Raw genomic sequence first — 22,748 nt, forward strand, 5'->3', positions numbered from 1 at the left:
GGGTTCCGCCCTCCAGTGGGTCTGTGTCCTGAGCCTACAGCACACAGCTCAGAGCCAACCCCCTGGTGGTTTATACGAGGATGAGCCAACCCCCTCACTGGCACAGGTTCCTCTACAGAACCATAGAATCCTTTAAACAGAGGGTGTCAGAGGGGGACGCTGTTGCTTCTTGACATCCCCCCGTCTAGGTCTACACCCTTCTGAAGACAGCGTTGCCCTTTCTCTAACTCCTCCCTGGATAGCTCTGCCCTCTTCAATTTACTCCAGGCCAAAGGTCTCAAATCCCATTCCTTTTTGGTGTTCAGAACAGGGCTGTAGGGTAGGTGGGGTCATGTTCACCACTGAAATGCTTAGAGGATAATTCTCACAGAATGAGCACATGCATTGCTGTGATGGGGAAAAACGGCAGCTTCTCAGCATAATGTCGCTGGCCTTTTCTCCCCAGGGCAGTTTTCAGTTGTCTAAAAATTCTTCAAACTACATCGATTATCCTATGCCCATTGAGAAAATCCATTAAGATCATCCCGTGGAGTACCAAACACAAAACAAACAACAACAAGATCCACGCGCCTTAACCTTCTTAGCTGACCTCTCTTCTTAAATTGAACTGGCCCAGATCATTTTGATCCCCTCGAAAGCCACTCTTTTGATGGGATGTTTATTTATTTTTGAGAACACCGTAGCAAGACTGAAGACAAGTGTATTATTGAGGAAACGTGTCTGCAGCCAGGCACTGGTAACAGAGACATATATAAAAATGTTTGTGTTTTGTTTGTTTTTTCTAATAAACCTGTGCACGTATGAACTGGATCTCCCCCCGCCCACCAGTAACAATACTTTTTGACTCCCCCTTGTCTGAAGTGAAGGATTGTATTTTGAGAATATAATAATTTGCATGAATATAGCAAACCTCAGGAAGCTGGTACGTCAATTGAAAGTTTGTCAAGTACTGCCCTAGAAGGTGCTAGTTGGCCAAATTCTTTTTGTGTATCTTTATTCCCTTCCCCCCCACCTCAAAAATCTCAGAATGAAGGTGCATGGAGAATAAATTGCTTGCAGGAAAATAGTTGTGAAGGTTTTAACAATGACTAATAACTTTCAGAGAGTTCGGCTCTCTGGGGCCCAGTGTGGAGAAGTGCTGATCTTCTCTGCGGAGCTGGGCCTCGGAGCCATGCCCCTCCACCACGACCACCCCCTGCGGAGAGCAAGCTCCTCCGAAATGTGTATGTGCAGTGGGTATAAACACCAGTACACGTTCTACACCAACGCGCTTGCACATGCCCACTATGTCGTGTGTGTGTGTGTGTGTGTGTGTGTGTGTGTGTGTAAAATGGTAACAAAATAATGTGCTGCGGTTAGCCCCGTTACTTATATTAAATAATGACACGATAACATTGGTGGCCCGTAATTCTCCATTTTCTGCTTAACCACCCTGTCCAAGTAAACTGTTTTCTGATCTTTCTTAGATGGAAATCCTGTATGAATGTGGAAGCCATTAGCCGAGTAATTGCTGTCTGTTACCATGACAACCAGCCGCTGCAGTCACCTGCCTGAAGTCCTGCCAGACTGCACCAGCCCTGCCGTGCCTGTGGTGAAGACTGTGGAGGATTGTGGCAGCCTGGCGAATGGGCAGCCACAGTATGTCATGCAAGTTTCGGCCAAGGACGGGCAGTTGCTGTCCACAGTCGTGCGGACTCTTGCCACCCAGAGGTAGCGCCCCCATTAAACTAAATGAATCTCCCGAGAACTGTCTGTCAGGTGGAAACTGCTGAAGGGCGGGTAGTTAGAGCTCGGGTCTTCCAGTCAGATGAGATGAGGTAAGAAAGCAAAGACGAGGGGGGGAAAGGACTGCACAGTTCTGTCATCTCCGTTTCTATAGCAATGGGCTATAAAGCTCAAATTCCTGTTGTCTGGTCTCCTGCTTAAAGTCACACTTGCAGAGAGCCAGGCGGGAAGGAGCCCACCAGTCGTGAGGGTGCTGGCATTACGTTGCTTAACCTGTCAGGGCTGGAGTAATTACGCGCTTGTCCTCTCCGTTGCTAACAGAGGGCTACCTTTGGTAGCACAGAATGCAGATGACCCCTGAGTTCTGGTGACTGAGCCACAGTGATTCTCATCTCTTATCCAAACTTTTGATGTGGCATTCCTGGTCTGCCTGATTACCAGCGGCTGCCTGCTCGGTGCTCCCGCCTCTTCCCTGGCACCCCCCCACCTGGGGTGTCCTCTCCGGCCACCATTCATCACCTCCCTCGCCCCATGAATTGCTGTTGCCCACAGTGCTTCAGCCCTGGGTGATGAGCCACAGCAAAGGTGCCGGCTCTGAATCGCAGGAAGACAGCTTATCTGGGCTGGGACGTTGTCACCACAGGGCGGGGGCTCTTCCCGTGCTGTTATTGCCCAGAGGCAGGTGGAGGGCCAAGACTTCCTGCCACAGGTGCCTCCTTGGCTTCTCCAGACTTCCTCCCAATGGGCAAGGGCAATTTCAAAAACGAATGTGAAGTATGCGTCACCCCCACACGCGTCCCCTAGCATTTGACCCTGAAGCCCTGAGAGTTGGACCCGTCTGAGCGAGTTGGCCCTGCCCTCTGGGGCAGCGGCAGCCCCACAGATTTGAGGCAGGTCCTGCCACAGGTCTGCATTTCTCACTGTCCCCCAGCCGAGCTGGACAAGACATTGGCCCGCCGACACGCAATCACACACCACACACGTTGTAGCTGCCACCCTTTCACCTTCGGCTTTAAATCTGAGCGGCGGTGGCAAAGAAAAGAAACAGAAGAAAAGGCAATGAAGTTGTATTTTCCCCTTCTCAGAGAACTTCTAGGCATTGGGGAGGACGTCGACGGTGCTGACTGCGTGCACACCGTTGTGCCTCAGACCTGTCCTCCTGTATCAGCAAGTACAGGGTATCCTTGGCATGCATCCATGGGCACCCTGCATGTTTGTCCCTGCTGGTTTCACACTGTTCTTCACGCAGAGGTTTCCCATGAATGGAGCCGCCTAGGAGCAAGGAGGGGGCAGCCCCGGTTCTGGAAGCCTTCTTTCCCTGCCCCTGAGCACGAGTAGGGCCGTGAGCAGGATGGGAATGAGGAGCGGCCATCCTTTCCTCTCGTGACCCCTTGGTGCCTTACTCATTCCCAGGACCACTCCCCCAAATGCCTTTGGGGTGCATTGGCCGAAAGGTCACAGTGAAGGGAACGATGGCACGGACTGGGCTCACTCTCACCTTTGGGGCGCAGGAGGGTAAGAAGCTGGTTCTAGGGTTGGCAGGTGCAGTGGTAACCAATTTTAGAATCTACTTTCAAGTGAAGACTATCGTGCAGGGAGCTAATGATCAGAGAGGGATGAGTTCCCATGGGACATAGTACCTCTTCAGACGTGAGGTCAGTTCTTCCATTTGATTTCACAGCAGTGCCCTTGACTTGTGTCATGGAGGCCATGTGATTTGATTTTCCTGGGTCTGAGTTCTCCCACGAGGAGAACTAGCTAGCATTAGCCAGGCATGTACTATGTGCTACTCCCTGAGGTGCCTTGGAAGAAAGGCCTGGTGATCTATTTCTGAAAACCACGCCGCTGAAAGCCCTGTGGAAGACAGTTCTATCACAACGCACATGGGGTCCCCATGGTTAGAATCAAATGACAGCGACCAGTTCTACTTCAGATTCTAAACTTTCAGTGTGGAGGATTTCTCCTCCTCTGTTCCCATTTAAGAGGTGGGGTAACTGCAGGGCAGAGAGATGCATTTGCCACTCCAAAGCTAATGCAGCTAGTAAGCTTAGCTGAGGTTCAAGCCCAGACAGCTAGACCCCAGAACCTGCACCCTGCTCCATGATGCTGTGCTGCCTTCCCCAAATTAACAGCACTAGTAGGGACCGAGCCCACCTCAGCAGGGCATACTCGCTGTTCAGTCTCTTTGGCATCCCTGAGAGCACCCTGGGAATGCGCTAAAGACCCGGCTCTGACTCCCCTTCTCCCTAAGCAGCAGTTCAGTGACATCTTTCTTCTTATACTGAGAAGCAGCAAACCTGAGATCTAGGGGACTTTAATGCAGGTGTCTGTTCTGAGCAGCTTCCACCAGGAGGGTCCACAGGGCACAAAGCTTGAGGTGCCACTTCTGGGTGGCTTCCTGGCCCATTGACAGTGCCCCTCCTTTCTTGCAGCCCCTTCAATGACCGGCCGATGTGCAGGATCTGCCATGAGGGCAGCAGCCAAGAGGACCTGCTCTCTCCGTGTGAATGTACCGGGACCTTGGGGACGATTCACCGGAGCTGCCTGGAGCACTGGCTGTCGTCCTCAAACACCAGCTACTGTGAACTCTGCCACTTCAGGTTTGCAGTGGAGCGCAAACCCAGGCCCTTAGTGGAGGTCAGTAAGTGGGGCACGTCCTGAAAACTTAACTCTAATGAGCAAATGATGTCTGCTTTTACGGTCAGATCACACACCCTGTGCGGCTTCACTGAAGCACGGTAATAGCTCTGTATGAGTAAGAGACGGGCAGGGCGAGAGCGAGTGGATGTGTATGTGTGTGTGAGAGAGAAAACTCTCAGGAGCTGACCCTAGCAAGGTGACCTCCATGGTGGTGGGAATCAGTGTGTGTGTGTGTGTGTGTGTGTGTGTGTGTGTGTGTGTGTGTGTGTGTGTGTGTGTGTGTGTGTGTGTGTGTAGGAGGAGGACAGGGGGAGCTTAGAGACACGTTTGCCCTAGAAGTGGAGACAACAGATCAAAACGCTTTTCTCTTTGGCCACCATATGCCCTAAGGAAGTTACAGATAAAGGGACAGTAGGCTTACATATTGTGAGAGATTGTCACAGACAACCACAAGTGCATGGTGTAAGGGATGCAGGCCCAGACTTCTGGCTCCACTACTTTCAGCTCGGTGGCCTTGAGTAAGTTACTTCACCTGTTGGAATTATTAGGAGAAAGAAGTGAATCAATGCATTTATAAAGTACTTAGGAGCACATAGGGCCCCTGATAGCATAGTGGTTACTTGTTGGGCTGCTGACCGCCAAGTCCGCAGTTTGAAACCACCAGTCTCTCCTTGTGAGAAAGAGGAGGCTCTCTACTTCCACAAACACTTACCTCCTCGGAAGCGCACAGGGCGTCTCCTCTGTCCTGGAGGTGCCCCGTGGGGTCAGTGTGAAGACAATCGACTCATGGCAGTGAGTCTGCTGGTGGTGGTTTTTGGTTTCAGAGAGCATCAGACACAAGTGTTTGCAAGCGTTCACTTTAAAATCAAGACTCTTCTGAGAAACTTTATTTAAAACTAACAGCCTTCTGTTGGAATTGCATTTCTTAAAAGGTAGTGCTGTCAAACCAGCCTTTAGAATCGCAGCGCATTCTCCTCCTGTGTGTTAGAAAACACGTGAACTGTAAAGCCCGGGTCCGATCCTTATTCAGTGTAGCTTCAGAAAGTTCATGGGGAAATTGAATGAAAAGATAGAGCAATTTTTCCACCACTCTTTTAAGAAGCAGTTTTATTGGCACATACTACACATACCATATAGCCCAATACTTTGATCATTTCAAGTTGTACAATCATTACTGCAGTCAATTTTATAACATTTTCTTTTTTCTGGTACTCATTGTTATTAACTCCCCATCCCTCCCAACCTCCCCTGCCATATCCCCAAGAAACCATTAATCCATTTACTCTCTCTGTAGAGTTGCCTATAGATGTCATATTCAGAAAAACCTAACAATAACAAACTAAAATAGAGAAAAACATCAAACAAAATATTAAAAACTAGAACAACTTTAAGATAGGTCAAACGATACGATGTTAAATTGCAACTGAACTGTAGCTGTCCTAATCCACTTTCCAATGCGTTGTACGTGGTAGCACAGCTGTCCCAATCCCTGGTCCATGGTCAGAGGGGACACACTGGAGGCTTAGTCCACGTATGTTTATATATATTTTTAACTGAAACAACTTGTAAGTGGGTCAAAAGGGAGATCAAATAAGGTATGACATTTTAACTGTATCTAGCACAGTCATCTCTACAATGCTCTCGGTCTGATAACAAGGCTCTTCGCATCCCTCCAGTGGTCAGTGGGCATTCACTGGCTCCACCAACTTTTTGAATCTCCCTCATATTAACCAGAGGAATTCAAAAATACCATTATAGTATTTCTATATTCACCTACAATATTTTGTAGTCAATTGAAAATTGAATACTGGCAACCAATAAATATTCTAATGTATTATAGGTAGAGCTGCCTAAAAGGGACCAAGACATTTGACTTACTAACCATGCCTGCTCACACCTTTTCCCTGAGTTAACAGCTCACCTGTTGTGGAACTCTGAATGTAAAACTAAAACTGGGAACCTTTTTGGAGACTTTCCATTTAAGCAGTGTGTTAGCACCTAAACACTTGTTATAGCTCATCAGAGCCCTGTGTGTACAGTCTCTTGGTTTTGACCTTGAAAACGTAATACGGACCTACAACAGGGACCTGTGTTAGCTATTGACCGACTTGCCAAAAGGCATACAATTTATTTGTCTTGGCCCCACAGGCTGAGCTTTTCTTAAGGCCATGGATCAAGTGCTTTCTTAATTCAGCCTTCTTGCCGCTTGACATCCACTTCCAGAAATTCATATTTGTAGAGTGCCCCTCAGGGCTCTGGCCCTCTGCCAGACTGGTTGGGATTTTACATTTCAGACCTTCTCTGCAGAAGGGGACATCTACTGATTAAGATGAAATCATAAACAAAGGAGATGAAGATTTCTCACACCCAGAGGCAGAAGTAAAAAGAAGCCAGTTTCTCGGTTCCAGAAACTGGCAGAGCCTCCCAGCGTTGATACTGCAGCTTCCCCATCCCAAGGAGCTGCTCTCCAGGGTAAGGAAACTCAGATTGCAAGTGGCCTCCACCCTGCAGCCTACGTTGACAGCGTCTCCCCAGTAAAGAGGGATTTACACTTCTACTTAGTCAAGAGTCCAGTGTGGGAGTGGGGTGGTGGTGGTGGTGTTATCTTTGTTTTCCTCAAAGAATACACATGCATTGATCAACCAGTTAAGCCCTTCCCATCCACCGAGAGAGAGACCTGTCTTCCCACACAGCGGTTTCTTGAGTGGGCCTGCGCCAGGCCACAGACAGACTCTGGACTCCTACGCAGCGGTCATTAATGAGGGAACACGACAAATGACCTTGAGAACGTGTGAGGTGCTCCACAAGGTTTAGGGCCTCGCTTACAAAAACTTCACCCAAACAGCCACTGGTGGTGAAACGTTCGTTGCACAAATGGAATGTGACATTTTTCGGAGTTAATGATGATTGAACAAGTTGAAAGTGAAAGGCAGGCCTTCTCAAGCTGAGGGGGCGGGCCGTTTGATCATCCCATGGCAAAATGAACTTGCAGCTTGACCACAAGCAATAAAAAGAAGCTCTCTTTGGTTTCTCAGCTGGAGGACAAATGAGAACCAGGTGCAGGCTGGTTTTAAAACGAACGACAGCTTACTAATGGAAGCCCCTCCACCTTACCAAAGGGCAGTTCATAGTAAGCATCGTTTCTCGTTAGTTTAGCCCGAGATAATTGTGGGTCTTTTTCCTAATAACTCATCATGTTTCGTGTAAGCATCAGGAGCACTGTTACTTTATGGCCCGTTTTTCCTCTTTTAATTGCTTTAGTAATTCCCTTATTTACCACTTGGATCTGCCTTCTCATTAAAGCTAGAAAATCCCCTACCATTTAATGTCAAGATCGATGTGGCCTTAATAACAACTGTTGCTAGAGGAAGCTGTTGAAAAGTCCTGTGTAATTTGACTTGTTAGCATCCAGGCATTAGCGCTGGATGCCTCTCGTGCTCACACTTCATCCCTTCATTCATTGCAACCTTCCGTCTCCTGTGGACCTCTGGCCCTTCACTCCCCTTGCCAGCCTCTGAGCCAGCAGTTGTGTCTGATTTAAGGGGGCTTTAAAAAGTTCATGGAAAAAATGAAGTTGGAAAATAATGGACTTTTTTCCACGAACTTTTTGAAGCTCTCTCAAACAAAGGCTGCTTGTAATCTTTTCTTTCCCCCCCGCAAGGGTGGATTCCTCCTTGTAATGGCTCAATCGATGGATGGCTTTGTTAGCATCCCCAAAAGAGACTTCAGCTCCCCACTTTGCCACTAATCATCTGTGTGGCTCGACTCAGTTTCTCTGGATGGCAATGGAAAGAGGGGGCACTAGAAGCACTCTGGGATAGCGCTTAGTCTCTATCAGGTTAAAGTTCTTACCCAACACCAATAGTAATACATTAGATACTTAAATAAGTATAGGGTATGGTGTGTCATTTAGATGGTGATAAGTTGAGTGTGTGTAGACTTATACTTTTCTATGTACCCACCTGCCTACTTATCAGCATCTACTTATCTTGATGGTGAGGCACTGGGCTGCTTATCACAAGGTCAGAGGCACGAAACCGCCAGCTGCTCTGCAGGAGAGAGAAGAGGCTTCCTGCTCCCATGAAGAGTGACAGTCTCAGAGACCCACAGGGGCAGCTCTACCCTGGCCTATAGGGTCACTGTGAGTTGGAATCAACTCCGTGGCAGTGAGTGAAACCTACCTGCCTTCACGGGCAGACTGACACATGGTCTCTTTAGCTGAGTTCGTTATTGGCTTTATATCCTGAATATTCTCTTGGTGCTAAGTAACTAACCTAGCTAGTTTCAACCAAAGAGAGTTACATTGGAATCACCTAGCTTACTCAGATGTGGGTGAATGTCCTCTGTAGTCGAATGACAGCTTAAGGTCTGTGTTCTGTCAGACAAAGCTTTAGGGGAAAGCCTTGTAACTGTGTATACCAAAGACAAGAGAAGAAATAACATAAATGCATTCATTACCCCCCTTCTCACTTAGAGGCTACAAATTTCTGGTTGATGATGGGGACGTAGACTCTGTGATTATTGCTAAGATGAATTGGCTCCGAAAGTAACGACTCAGTAAAACATAGTAAGTAGCTGTCCACTCAACATAAAAGAACCCTGGTGGAGAGGCAGCTAAAGTTCTTAACTTCTAACCACAAGGTCAGCAGTTCCAACCCCCAGCCGCTTCAGTGGAGAAAGATGTGGCAGCATGCTTCTGGAAAGACCTTCAGCCTTGGAAAGGCTGTGAAGCAGTTCCACTCTGCCTTGCTGGGTTGCTCGGCGGCTCTGGGTCTGGCTGGGAACCATGAAGGGATCCACGAATGATCAGCCCTGGACATTGGTGTGTCCTTCCTGCTCGTGGTTCAGTGTTCCTCGTTTCTCATTTGTGCTCTGCTAGTAGCAGTAAAGACACTAGATTGCTCCCCAACATCTGTGCGTTAGCTCCAACCTCGTGCCGTCCTTGCCTATCTGATATCCACCGTGCCAAGGAAGGCCACCGCTTCTCTGCGTCCAACTACCCATCGGCCACATCCATTTCTAATGGTGGGAACATCTGCCCCGCGGGTTTGTGCGTGCGGGGAAACTCGGGAGTGGAGGGCCCACTCAACAGTGTTGCAGTGCAAATGAAACAGCGCTAGTCTGGCGGGGGAAGGTGTCACATGAACGGGAATGATTAGGTGTCAGTGTTTCTATTTCCTTTACGCAGACCCAGCTGATTGATAAGAATTGTCTGAACAATTTAAAAGCTGTTCCCTATGAGTCAGAGGTTTAGCTAAATGGAAACTGAGAGTGTTTTCAGACACATCAGTTACTCAGAAAAATGGAATTTAAAGCTAAGAGTTGAGGATTAAAGATTCTTTTTCAAATGGTTTTATTTACAAATCCTTTTTCCCCACCTCAAGCGTTAGTGGAGGAAAATGGTTTTGAAGCCTGCCCTGGAATCCCTATGTAATCTCCCACCACACAGCAGGGAGCAGGGTCGAACTGCGTGGGGTGTGTCCACTGTGTGCCTTTGTACTTGCTCTCTAATAGATCCAGACACCCGCTCCTAATATGCGTATATAAGAATTGGGTGGGGAGATTGCTCGACTTTTCTTGCTGTGCATTTGGTTTTGTTTGTAGATACATTCGTGTAAGTAAAAACGGGAGCTTTGTGTTTCAGGGTCTCTTGGCCCTCAGCAGACCTTCATCAGCATTGGAGTAACTAGGGGCTTATTTTTGCCATTGGGGTACAGCCTGATTGGAGGAGGGGTACAGATGTGAGGACCCCATTCCATTCGTTGTCGGAAGGCAGGAAAGCTCTGCTTGGCATTTTACCTAGGAAGGCAGTCTGGTGAATAAGGCAATCATTAAAAAAACAAAACAAAAAAACCCTGTGGCTTTCCTAAATGAATAAATGCAAAACTCCTCCCCCAATTGCCAGCCATATATTGCATCCTCAGAGTATGAGTGAAAACTGGAAAGAAAAAAAAAGATCACCTTTCTTTATTGTAAGGCAAGACTATAATCATACAGCATCACAAACATAATACAAACTAGTGACCCTGTTTATTTCATGCAACAAGTGCAACCAGGCACTTGACAACATCCTCGATCCTCATCCTGGTTTTGCGCTGAGTCATCATAAGCACAGGAACCAGTGAGGAGCACACAGTGGGGAGATGTTGTTGGCCTGGGTTAGAGACGGGGCTGTGGGTGAAGCTTTTAGGACCCAATCAGAAAAGGCCAGGCTCAGGTAACCGTTGTCAAACTTTCAGAAAGCCAAACGCTGTGAATAAAAGACTTCATCTGCACCACACTCTTTGAGGAGACGGAGCATATCACATGTTTGGAAAGTGAGGTAATAGATAGGCAATGATTATGTTAGATGGTCAATGTCCCTTAACGAGTAAGAAGGAAGAAGGTCTCCTGGCTTTGAACCCAGGCCTGTCCCTCCTGCTTCATGTGCTCCGGAGGGACAAAAAGCAAGAGACGGAGACCCCCAGAGTCTGTGAGATGGAATGTTGAGCACATTGGAAGGTCCGTCCCACTTCCTACTGTCACACCCGGTGCAGTTGGCTGCCACTTGAGCTCAAGGAAGATTGGGTCCTGGCTCTTCCTTTGTGCCTCCCCCCAGGTTGAGGTCTTCCCATTGAGGCTCCATCTATGTAAGGCAGTTAACCTGCCCTGTCCTCTAAGTGTTACAGCTTGAAGAACAAAGAAAACATACAGCACCCCCCCCAAAAAAAAAACAACATACAGGCCCCAAAAGAGTGTGTGGAGGGGCCTTGTAGATAACAGGATGGAGCCCCTTGTCTAACACCTTGACCCACCTGGGCTGCTAGTTGTGTAACCATACAGCAGCCTACACTGGGCCAGGAGCCGTGGCCTCCTTGCCCTGGCCACTCACGGACAGCAGCGCTTCCGTTTTCTCACCATTGGAATTAAGCAGGGCTCACACCCTGCATTTTATGGGATGGGTGCTTTATGGCCTTTGTCTTTCATTTTGTAAGAAAGTGGAAGGCCTGTAAGTCCCCTAGGCCCTGCCCTTTTGCTTCCACCCCCCCACCCCACCCCCCCAGCCCTCTTCACACCTGGCATTTGCAGTTGAGATTCCAGGACTGGGTGACTTCTACCTTTCAGCGTTTTTCTCTAATACTTTGTGTATTTCTCTATACCAACATCTTTTTTTAAATCATTTTATTGGGGGCTTGTACAACTCTTATCACCATCCATCCATCCATTGTGTCAAGCATATTTGTACATATGTTGCCATCATCGTTTTCAAAGCATTTTCTTTCTACTTGAGCTCTTGCTATCAGCTCCTCACTTTTCCCCCTCCCTCCCACTCTCTCCCTCCCTCATGAACCCTTGATAATTTGTAAATTATTCTACTCTTTTCATGTCTTGCACTGTCCGATGTGTCCCTTTACCCCCTTGTCTGTTGTCCATCCCCCTGGTAGGGAGTTATAGGTAGGTCGTTGTGACTGGTTCGACCAACATCTTCTGAGTATTCTAGATGGAACCTACTGATCCCGCCTTAGAAAGGGAGCTGAAATGGCTGGTGCAACATCACGAGGTGAATAAGCCTGTAAGAAACGGCAGCCGTGGCAGCAGCATGGGCAATACTGATAAGAACAGCAGCTACATCACATCACCTTGTGCTGTTTGTCATACGCCTTCAGGTCGACCAAGCCTGAAGGTCACCAGCCTGTCCCCACATGGGTGTGGGGTACCATCCTTGGTGTCATTTGACAAGTTAGAGGACCGGAAGCTGGGAAGTTCTGATGCTCACACCCCAGCAATCCTCGATGCTCCAGTTGTTCCGTCTTGGATTTTTCTCTCGGTTTGGGCGGCTAATTTGGCGGTTGCTTTGTTATTTAAAGCTTAGTTACAAATATGCTGTTTTAAGGTATCTATTAAATTCACAGCTTGCTTCATTAAAAATCACTTCATTAAAAAAGCAAGCCAACCGAAGTGTTCACACGGTCGTACCAGATGGAAGTGAGTTAACTGCTTGGTGCCTGGGTTTTCGGTTCACCCACTACTGGTGCGGGGCTCGTTTGGAGGGAAAAACCGAGTTCCATGCATAAAGAGAATTGTACGATCAGGCTCTGTTCCTTTTAATTGCACGGCTGCTTGCAGTGAACTAGGGTTGAAATACAAATTAGGACCCATGTTCTCCAGAGAACTTAGTAGCTCCCCTCCCCCCTCGCTCTCCCCATCTGAGGCCTTCTATGAGCAGAGACACAAAGCACAACAATTGCTTCACATAGCGTTTTCTGTCTTATTTCTTGTTCCACATAAAAAGAACAGAAACGAGTCTGTCTCTGCCACCCAGAACGAACAAAGGAGCATTTTGATAGAGGCATTGCCTTTCAGAGGAACAAGCCTCTTCAAGGCAGGGAGAAACCATCTGTAGACTCCACTCACCCACCCCCAGGTAGTCTCAAACTTAAGGGGGGAAAATCTGAACAAAGTTTTCTTGAAGCTCATCTGAACAAAGACGAAGAGGAAATTAGCAAAATGAGATCGTAATCCGAAGAGATTCTCAATCCCTTTGGACTAACCCCAATGCAAGCACGAATCATACAGGAAGTGCTGGCAGCCAAGGGAGTTCACAGCTTTGAAAGGCCAACAATTTGAAGTCATTATATTGGAATTAGGGGTGGCTGTGGAGGTGGTTGAGGTGAAAGTGTTCCCTTGTGGCTGGGAGGAGAGCTTTTAATAGGGAGTTGATGGAAGAGTATCGAAATGTCACCGAGGGACTATAGCTGGTAATCATCTTTCTCCAAAGACGCACTGGAAATGACAAGGAGCAGTTAGCTCACCCAGGAACTGCCCTGTGCTGGGTGCAAGGCGCCTGGTTGAACCGAAGGTAGACAGAAATCGCAGAAGCCGGTGCAGATTTCAGAAGCACAATTACAGAAGTTGCTTCACACACCCTGCTGAGGGCTTCTGCCAGCCCTCTCCCTTGCTTTTTCGTTGCAAAAAAAAAAGACTTTGAACTCCTAAGGAACACTGCACATTTTTTAAACAAAGAAAGGTGTGAACTATTGTTAGCAGCGCTGCTTATGATTAAATCCGGCCTCATGGTCCCTTGTATTCGAATGGGCAAGGTGGGGAAGTATCTTCAGTCAGTTGAGATCAGGGGTCCTGTGTTCACTGACAAGCACCCCTTTTTTTTCTTAAGTTTCCATTTATTTTCTGTATGCCTTGGAAACAAATAAAAATCACAAATGTAATACTAATGCTTTAAAATATACACCAGACAGAGCCAAGTTGAACTTATGCTGCAAGTTGGTCCATGTTCTCTCTGCTTGTTTGCCAGATGGTCTACAATGATTTCTGCAAACAGATTCCTCTTCAACAGATTATATGCAAGAGGTAAAAGCTGGCCCGCAACTTTATGAAAATAATGTGCGCCGTAGAAAGAGGTCCATGCCCAACTCAAGTCCCATGCCATAATCGCATTCGTCCTTGGCCAACTGCACAAAAGTCATCATTTCTTGAATGGGAGCGAAGGCTTTCAGCCACTCCTCATCACTCGGTGCCTCAGCAATTGTGTCGCAACTTCTCTTGAGGCCGGCATCTGCCTCCGGGAGCTCCCTGTACCCCACATCATTTTTATCTACTGGAACAACCAAGCCTGCACCGTGAAAGGTCTCCGTCACAACCTTTCTCTCTCTGCCTCATCTTCGGGGTTCGCTGTTCCAGGGAGTACCCAAGTTCTCGGGCTGCTTCTGTGAGTGCCATCCATGCTTTTCAAAAGATGAGTTTTCTTTTTATCTGTTACTTCTTTTAAGTTTTTTCATCAAAAATAACTTGACTGCGGCAAATTATTTTTGCCGGGCAGGTGCAGACCACAGCGTCTACGGCCAGAGCCAGCAAGGGTTTCCACCAGTAGCAGACGTCACTGTGTTCAGGCTTGGCCAGGTCTGTGCTGGGGCCTTGGGCCACAGGTGGGAAGAGGCGCTCGACCACCTCGCCCAGCCACTCATACGTGGACTGGTGGCTCTTTGTGAGCTCCTGGATGAGCTCGCCCCGTGGATTGACCATAAAGATTTGGGATTTGGGGAGGCCCACCTGCCTATAGGCGAAGACAGCATTGGGCCGGTTGCCGAAGGCAGTGTAGAAAGGCTGTCCCTGGGGCAGGAACAGCTGCTGGGTATCACTCAGGCAGGCGATCTTGAACACCTGTGGCTTCTTCTCAATGACCTCTCTGTGGAGGGCTGAGAAGAGGCTGCTGGGATATAGCAGAATGGGGCCCTTGGGGAGGCCATAGCCCCGTTCACTCATCCACCGCAAATAGCCCTTGGTGAGGTCAGCCATGCCGATGGCCCTTGCAGAGCAGTACAGGAACTTGTATCCATTTAAGGTGGATTTTGTGGTAGAGACTGGTGATGCCCGGGTGTGTCCAGTCTCTTCCCAGCTGGGGCAGGATTTGGCTCAGAGCGTCGGACTTGGCAATGTGTCCAAGATGACCACCTTGTCGTCGCATTTCCACAGGTAGATGGTGGCCTTGCAGTGGCAGGTGCCCTGGTACTGGGTGGTCACGCTGAAGACCGCGTCATTGGCCCCTTTGTGCAGGTTCAGGCACCTAATCTGGTCGGAGGAGAGGCGAGGGGACTTCTTGTAGTTGGGCGTGTAGGCAGGTGGGGAGAGCGGCAGGGAGGGGCCTCAAGGATCACGGGACCGTCTGGGCCTTCGTCCTCACTGCTTGGATGTCTGCCTTCTCCCTCCGCTGCTCCCTGGCGGCGGTTGCCCTCTGGGCGCTGCGTTCCTCAGGAGGGAGGTCCCTGCGCCTCCAGGAGAACCACCACCGTCCCGCCCTTTCCGGGCATCTTCTCCTTCTCCAGCTTGTCCACAGCACTCTGAGGCAGGCTCTTCTGGAAGGCTTGGAGGAAGAGGATCACGGGGGCCGCTACAGCCCAGTTATAATGCTTCCTGTTGATTTCCACCGCGAGGTTGGGGTCCTCCAGGAGGCTGGGGTTCTTGCAGAGGTCCTGATAGGAGACGGCTTGCTGGGTGAACTTCTCTGGCAAGATGCTTCTGCCGTCAGTCAGTCCCCCACAGAGGGACAACGCTACTGTGTCCATTGCGTTGGGAATGGGTTCTGGCTCGAGCTTGGAGGTCGGGGCTCCCAGGAGCTTCTGGTTGCTGGGCTCACTCCACCTCCTGGCCCCCAGCCCACAGTCACTTTGCAGGGAAATGAAGGGCCACGCTGGTGCTCAGGGCTTCATTTCTCCGGAATAGACAGAGATCTTGGCAGGACATTCTAATCCAGTGGCATTGATTAATTTATTTGGAGTCTGGCTGTGTGTTTGTTTGTTTGCTTGGTTTGTTTTCCCCCCCAAATTTTTTCTTAAATATGTCAGCGGTTACCTAGGCAAAGGGGGCATGCGTAGTATATGCTATTGTTGTTGTTAAGTGCTGTCAAGTCGGCTCCAACTCCAGCGACCCTGTGTACAACGGAACAAAGCACTACTCCATACACAGCACCAAACGCTACTCCATACACAGCACCAAACGCTACTCCATACACAGCACAAAACGCTACTCCATGCACAGAACCAAACGCTACTCCATGCACAGCACAAAACGCTACTACATACACAGCACCAAACACTACTCCATACACAGAACCAAACACTACTCCATACACAGCACCAAACACTACTCCATACACAGCACCAAACACTACTACATACACAGCACCAAACACTACTACATACACAGCACCGAATTCTTTCATTTCAGTGTCTCGAGTATTTCTAGAATAACAGAGATAATATCCCCATTTTCTAGATAAGAAAGCTGAGGCTCAGAGACATCTGGCCACTTTTCAGTGTTCTTAAATAACTTAACGTCCACAGGTCCAGCAAGGATCCACATCTTGTCCTTCCTGCCCAAAAGTCTTTCAGGTCTCCATTGGTCTGTGAGCCCCCCCCACCACCACCACCATACGCACAGACACTCACAGAATCGGAACCTCTGCCCAGACCCAGAAGTTGTTCATTCATCTAAATGGACACATTGTCAGCCATTTATAAAATGTACCTGACACATGTATGTCTGAAAAACAGTCCCATTAGAGGAGAATGTGACAAGTCAAAAGGAATTATGTACAAAATAAAACGCATGCAAGGTGGAGCGATTCGATAGGGAATTCTACAGAACACTTTTGGTATTATTCACCAAGGAGCCTTCCTGACTCCAGTTTCTTAACTTAGCTTTGTCTTGTGCCATCAAGTTAATACTGACTCATAGCAACCCGATAGGACAGAATGGCTTTTCCTGAGTCTTGCCAGGATGTAGTCTCTATGGGAGCAGATGCCCACATATTTTCTCCCATAGAATAGCTGATGGGTTTGACCCACCAGGCGTTCAGTTAGCTTCGAGTGAGCGCTTAGCCAAAGTGCTACCAGGGCATCTGTTTAATAGCTTTACTGAGATGCAATTCATCTGCCATGCAATTTCCCCACTTCAAATCTAAAATTCAGTGGCTTTTAGTGGATTCACAATGTTGCACATCCATCATCATATTCAACTTTAGGGCATTTTCATCACCCCAGAAAGAAACTTCACACTCCTTAGCCTTTGAAAAGGGTGGTCCCAGTTGTCCACACCTCCCCAGCCCTAGGCAATTCTAAATTGTTTTCATTCTCTGTGGATTTGCTTATTCAGGACATTGCTTATGTTACTGGAGCTTCGGGTTCTTGCCTTCCCAGAATAAAGATTTGCTTTGAGAGGCACAGAATGGGTTCTTCTCGAATAGGGAACTATATTAAGGAGAGAGAGACAGAGACAGAAGGAAGAGGAGGAGGAAGAGAAAAGAGAGAGAAGCCATCCCACCATTCCGCATGATTGGCTGTCTCTGGCCCTTTTCTGCCCACCCACTGTGGAACAGGCTTTTAAAGTTTTCCTGCTGAAGAGACTGTTGAGAACTTCTGCTGGCAGATAGCAAGGGTTTCTGGGAAATGTAGTCCCAAGATCGTGCATGGATTCTGTGTTTGCTTAATCCAGATCTCCACCTTTGCACCCATGGCCCACCCCAGCGGGAGCCAGACCACATTTGGTCCTTTGTGACTGCTTTCACTTGGTACAGTGTTTGCAAGGTTCGGCTTAGATCGTATGGAAAAATGAGCTTCACCTTCCCTGATAAATTTTCACTTACTACTTCTGATGCCTCCTCAACATTCTGTCTACCTTGGCATTATGCCTAATAAAATAGCCTTTCCGGAGCTGTCTTAGGCCCTTTAGTACTCTGAAGTTCGTTTGTATGTCTGCCGACACAGAGTCTGTAATGGGTTTCAAACTTTGTCTACTCCTGTCACCGTCTCTGTGATGAAACCCTCATCTTTCTCCCCATTGGGGGTGGGATTTCGTTTTATGTTCACTTTTTATAAATATCATCAAATTTTTCCATCTGCTGAGTAAGGACCTTTTCTACTTTTCCATACATTAATTTAACCTGCTTGATTCTGCTGGCCTAGATCATCTAAATGTATATGAATCAATGTTTTTAATCTCATACAATTTTAACCTGAGTTTATTTTATTTGTTTGTTGGGGGTCCGGGATGCAGAAGCAAAATTTAAGGAGAAATGAGGTTTTCAGAGGGAATCCATTCCCACTGCCCAAATTCTTAAATTAAACAGTCCTCAGAGAGTTGGGCTGGACCAAGGAGTGTCTTAAGACAGTTTAGGGGCACATAGCCTCCTTCCTGGGGGATGGACAGCAGAGACGTCGGACAATGTAACTTATGACAAAACAATAATAATTTATGAATTATGAAGGGTTCATGAGGGAGGGAGGAGTGGGGAGGGAGGGGGAAAATGAGCAGCTGATATTACGGGCTAAAGTAGAAGGCAAATGTTTTGAGAATGATGAGGGCAACAAATGTACATGTGCTTGACATAATGGATGGATGTATGGATTGTGATAAGAATTGTATGAGCCCCCAATAAAATGATTTTTAAAAAAAGACAGTTTAGGGTTGGGGGGAGAAAAATGAGCTGATACCAAGGGCTCAAGTAGAAAGAAAATATTTTGAAAATGATGATGGCAACCTATGTAGAAATGTGCTTGACACAATGGATGTATATATGGATTGTGATAAGAGCTTTAAGAGGACCCAATAAAATGATTTGTTTTTTGTTTGTTTTTTTAAAAAAAAGGTCATTTAGGAAAAGACCAGAAAGGTGCTGCTTACTCTTTCTTGGGTCCCAGACTTTTTTCTTTCTTTTGGGGGAATCTGATACAGCTTGAACTCTTCCCTGAAATGTATAGACACCCAGGTTCAAAACCCTTTCCAGGGGCCACAGACTCTCTGGAGCCCTTGGCACTGATCAAGGACCCCTCCCTAGAGAGATGGATGTAAGCCTCAAGGCAGCACATTGATTTCCCACAAACAATTCAAGTTGTCTAAAGCATGAAAAGTAAGGGCAACTTCTCTACACCACACTGAGTATCCACCCACATGTTTCCTCTCCATGAGCAGGCTGTGCTCTGCTTCCATGGGTCTCACGGCTGTGGGTTTGATTTGATCTTCTTAAAGGAGAGATGGGTGATTCAGTTACCCACACATACTCATACGAGGCAAGTTATTAACTTGAGTTCCCCCAAGGTTGACTTGGTCCTGCCATGAGGACACCTGGGGGCCACATATCTCAGAATCACTCAAGCTAAAAATGCATGCGGGTCTCCCAGTGGGAGCAGCGCTTTCCCACAGACAGCAATTGTGTTCGTGCAGCTGGCCGCCTCCTTCTTCCCCATCTGTAACTGCCAGTCTCTGGTGTCACGGCCCATATCATTTGACCTGTTCCCCCTGCCTCCCCACCTCTGCTCAAGTCCTCCCTCAATACTTTGTTTTAATAACCTGGCATTCTGTGATGCTCACCTTCCTGACACGATCACTGAAGACAAAGTGGGGGCATAAGCAAATGTGGTGAAGATAGTGATGTTGCCCAGCTATTAAAAGATAGAGCGTCTGCGGTCTTAAAGTCTTGAAGTTAAACTAGTAGCCATCTAGCTGAGAAGCAACAAAGCCACATGGAAGAAGCACACCAACCTGTGTGATCACGAGGTGTCGATGGGATCAAGTATCAGGCATCAGAAGACCCAAAACAGACACCTACTTTAATGCAAATGAGGGGGGTAGTAATGGAGACCCAAAGCCCATCTGTAGACAATTGGACATCCCCTCACAGAAGGGTCACAAGGAAGGGACGACCCAGCCAGGGTGCAGTATAGCCCAGATGAAATACACAACATTCCTCTAGTTCTTAAATGCTTCCTCCCCGCAACTATCATGACCCCAGTTCTATCTTACATATCTGGCCAAACCAGAGCATGTACATTGGTATAGATAAGCACACTCAACACACAGGATCCAGGACAGATAAACCCCTCAGGACCAATAATGAGAGGAGCGATACCAGGAGGGTAGAGGGAGGGTTGGAGGAGAAGGAGAGATGAGGATCAATCGCAATGATCGGCCTACAAACTGCCGCCCCCTCCCCCACCAGGGGGGATGAACAACAGAAACATGGATGAAGGGAGACAGCGGATGGTGTAAAATATGAAAATAAAATAATTTATAAATTATCCAGGGTTCACGAGGGTGGGGAGGGAGGGGAAAAATAAGAGCTTACACCATATGTACAAATGTACTTGATACAATTGATGTATGGGTTGTTGTAAGAGCTGTAAGAGCCCCTAATAAAATCGTTTATTTTTTTTAAATGTGGCCCCAGAAGATAGTTGCATTTGTAGCAAAGTAGCCTATAGACGTCGAACACGATCGAGTATTGGCAGCAAAATGGAAAACACTGCCCTCCCCACATATAGCTCTGTGACATTCCTTCCCATGGTATACTGACCATCTGGGGTGTTTCTAGTAAAGGGTACCCCAAAGCTTCAGGAGATCCGTACAGTCTGATGTCTAGGAGTCTGTAATCTAGTTGTGTATACACTGGTAAGAGGCATGTTCACAACCTTGAACATCACAAACAGTTTAGATAATGTGAACATGGTATGTGTGTCTCATGCCAGATTAATTACTTCTCTGATAGTGAACTTGGAGGGTAGGAGTTTTGAACAAAAGGAGGTACAACTACACACTGCAGTTAAGCCATTGAGTCAAGTGGAGCCTTGAGAGATGTCAAACTAGGGGGTGTCTAAGGTCAGGAGGGCAGGCAGGGCCACCTAAAGACAGGGTGCTCCTTTGGCAATCAACATTGGATCATAGGAGCCATGACTCTAGCATGTAGAGTCTAACTGAGGCTGTTCTCATGATGATTTCCAATTCCGGCTTCTCCGGGAGTGCAGCGCCCAGGTGAGAGGAGAACGCCTCCTTTGCTCTCTGCTTCATGTGTACGGGATTTCATTGAAACCCCTGCCATAGTCTGCTTCCATAGTTGTCTTACTCGTATTCTCACTAGACCTGAGAGGCATGGATTTCTAAGTGCAGTTCCATTTCTGAGGACCTGATTTTGAAGGTTATTGCCGTGTTCCATTATCTACTCCCAATTATCAAGATGTTATCCTTATTGGTGTTATTCACCACACGTTCATTTGGGGGGAGGGGTGGCGGTCGGATGATCTCAGGGCTTGGGCTCTTACTGCGCACACTAGCTTTACCCCGATGAGCCTATACTTCCGCCGGAAGTAATTACTAAAACATGCTGGAACCCGGGTTCCCACAGCCAGGCACAGAGTGGGAATGGGGGGCCTGCAACCTTGGAGTCGGAAAGGCCTGTGGAAGCTTAGAAGCTTTATTAATAAGAACCAAAAAGAAGCAGGGATCAGGGATATGCTGCTTTGTGCCCTATTTATAAAAGATTGCACAGCATGAACTCATTGTCTCCTAAAGTCAGTAATTTCTGCTCTAGCGCTGTGAATTTTATCTCTGAGATCCTGCTGCTTTTCTGAGTCTCTGTCCTCTCTTGGTTGTTTTTCTCATCGTCTTAGGTTTTTGGCTTTACATTGATCACATATGCCACGAAATGCTGCAGTATCTTCTATTCCATATAAATAATCTCCATTTGGCTGTAATCACTTGTACTGATGATCAAAGTAATTAGGGAGGAATGATTCCCACTTTGCTTAAATCAAAAATTGCAAGTGAATATATAAGATTATTTTGCCATCCAATCCTGCTGTGCTGCTAATCGTATCTCTCGGAACTTTCAAACCGTTGATGTTAGTGTGTGCAGCAGTCGGGCACAAATTTGTCGCCAGCACAAATACAGTGTTTGTGGAGCAATTCAGCCCATTAATTGACTTATCACCTTAAGTCCTCCAGGGAATGTCACAAAATCTCCACACTGCCCTTGAATATGCTACACTTCAGCCAAATCACAGCTGTGAATGCCAGAGCAACTGCTAAACACGTGTCTGGCAAACATGATGTTTACTGCATTTGGTCAAGAGTCCAGGTGAATGATGTATCTATGTATGTATATGTGTGTGTTGATTGAATGAACCTGATTTCTACTTGAAAAGAGCCTCTTGTTTGGAAGAATAGAACTATTTCCTCACGATTCCTGCAGAGCAGTTTGGGTCTCTTAGGAAAGAGGGCTATAACGGTGCACAGGCTCCACTATTAGAATTTACCTTCTACCATGCACCTGCCACAATCATTGCTATGGTTGAGCCCATGATATACACTGCGTAAGTGTGGTGAAAGGATGCACTCCTTTCCCTGTCCCAGAGTGGCCCTGTGGTCTCTGGATGGTTGCCTATTAGTCTCTGTATAGGTCCCATATGAACCCAATGGAGTATTCTAGAGGCCCCATTCTTCAGCATGCTATTTATAATTTGTTATGATCCATAAAGCCTAAGTCATTTTTGCATAATCAATCAGCTGTGGATGAGAACTTTCTGGTATTCTCTGCTTTCAACCAAGATCCATGTGATATTAGCGGTGATATCCCTTATTCCATAGTCTCACCTAAATCTGGCTTGAATTTCTGGCAGTTCCGTGTTGATGTACTTCTTCAACCATTTTAAATTCTGCAAAATGTTACTTATTTGTGATATTGACATTGTTCTGTAATTTCCACCTTCTGTTAGATCACCTTCCTTGGGAATGAACCCAAAGCTGGACCTTCCAGTCACTGGCCAGTTAGCGCTTTTCCAAATTCCTTGGCACAGATGAGTGAGTGCTTCCCAGGCTGCGTGCAGTTGTTGTATCAGTGGGTATCCTGGCTATTCCTGGAACCAAACCTGTTTCTTGATCATGTGCTACCTCCTGAAATGTTTGAAATGCAACCTTTTTTCCCTTTGGTACAGTGATGCTGTGTATTACTACCATGTGCTTTGGATGCTTCCTGGGTCATTCAACATTTTGCCTATACGTTCCTTCAATATTGGAACTTAAGCCTTGAAGCTTTCCTTCAGTGCTTTCCAGTTCAAAAC

The 22,748-nt window shown here is 47.3% G+C and overlaps 1 protein-coding gene and 1 pseudogene across 1 annotated transcript in view; one reads left to right on the forward strand and one right to left on the reverse strand.

Annotated features, from left to right (window-relative positions):
* Window positions 1-22,748, forward strand: part of MARCHF3 (membrane associated ring-CH-type finger 3) — a 189,507-nt gene that overhangs the window by 132,235 nt on the left and 34,524 nt on the right. Inside the window, exons 3-4 of the mRNA XM_045285136.1 lie at window positions 1,467-1,710; window positions 4,158-4,362. Of these exons, the coding sequence (XP_045141071.1) occupies window positions 1,523-1,710; window positions 4,158-4,362 (393 nt within the window). The 5' untranslated portion in view covers window positions 1,467-1,522. The remainder of the gene's footprint in view (window positions 1-1,466; window positions 1,711-4,157; window positions 4,363-22,748) is intronic.
* On the reverse strand, window positions 13,615-15,603 carry LOC105978501 (annotated as a pseudogene).

Source organism: Echinops telfairi, unplaced genomic scaffold (genome assembly GCF_000313985.2).
Source record: "Echinops telfairi isolate 266 unplaced genomic scaffold, ASM31398v2 ScPeMD7_7469;HRSCAF=8507_1, whole genome shotgun sequence".
NCBI classification, from domain to species: Eukaryota; Metazoa; Chordata; class Mammalia; order Afrosoricida; family Tenrecidae; genus Echinops; species Echinops telfairi.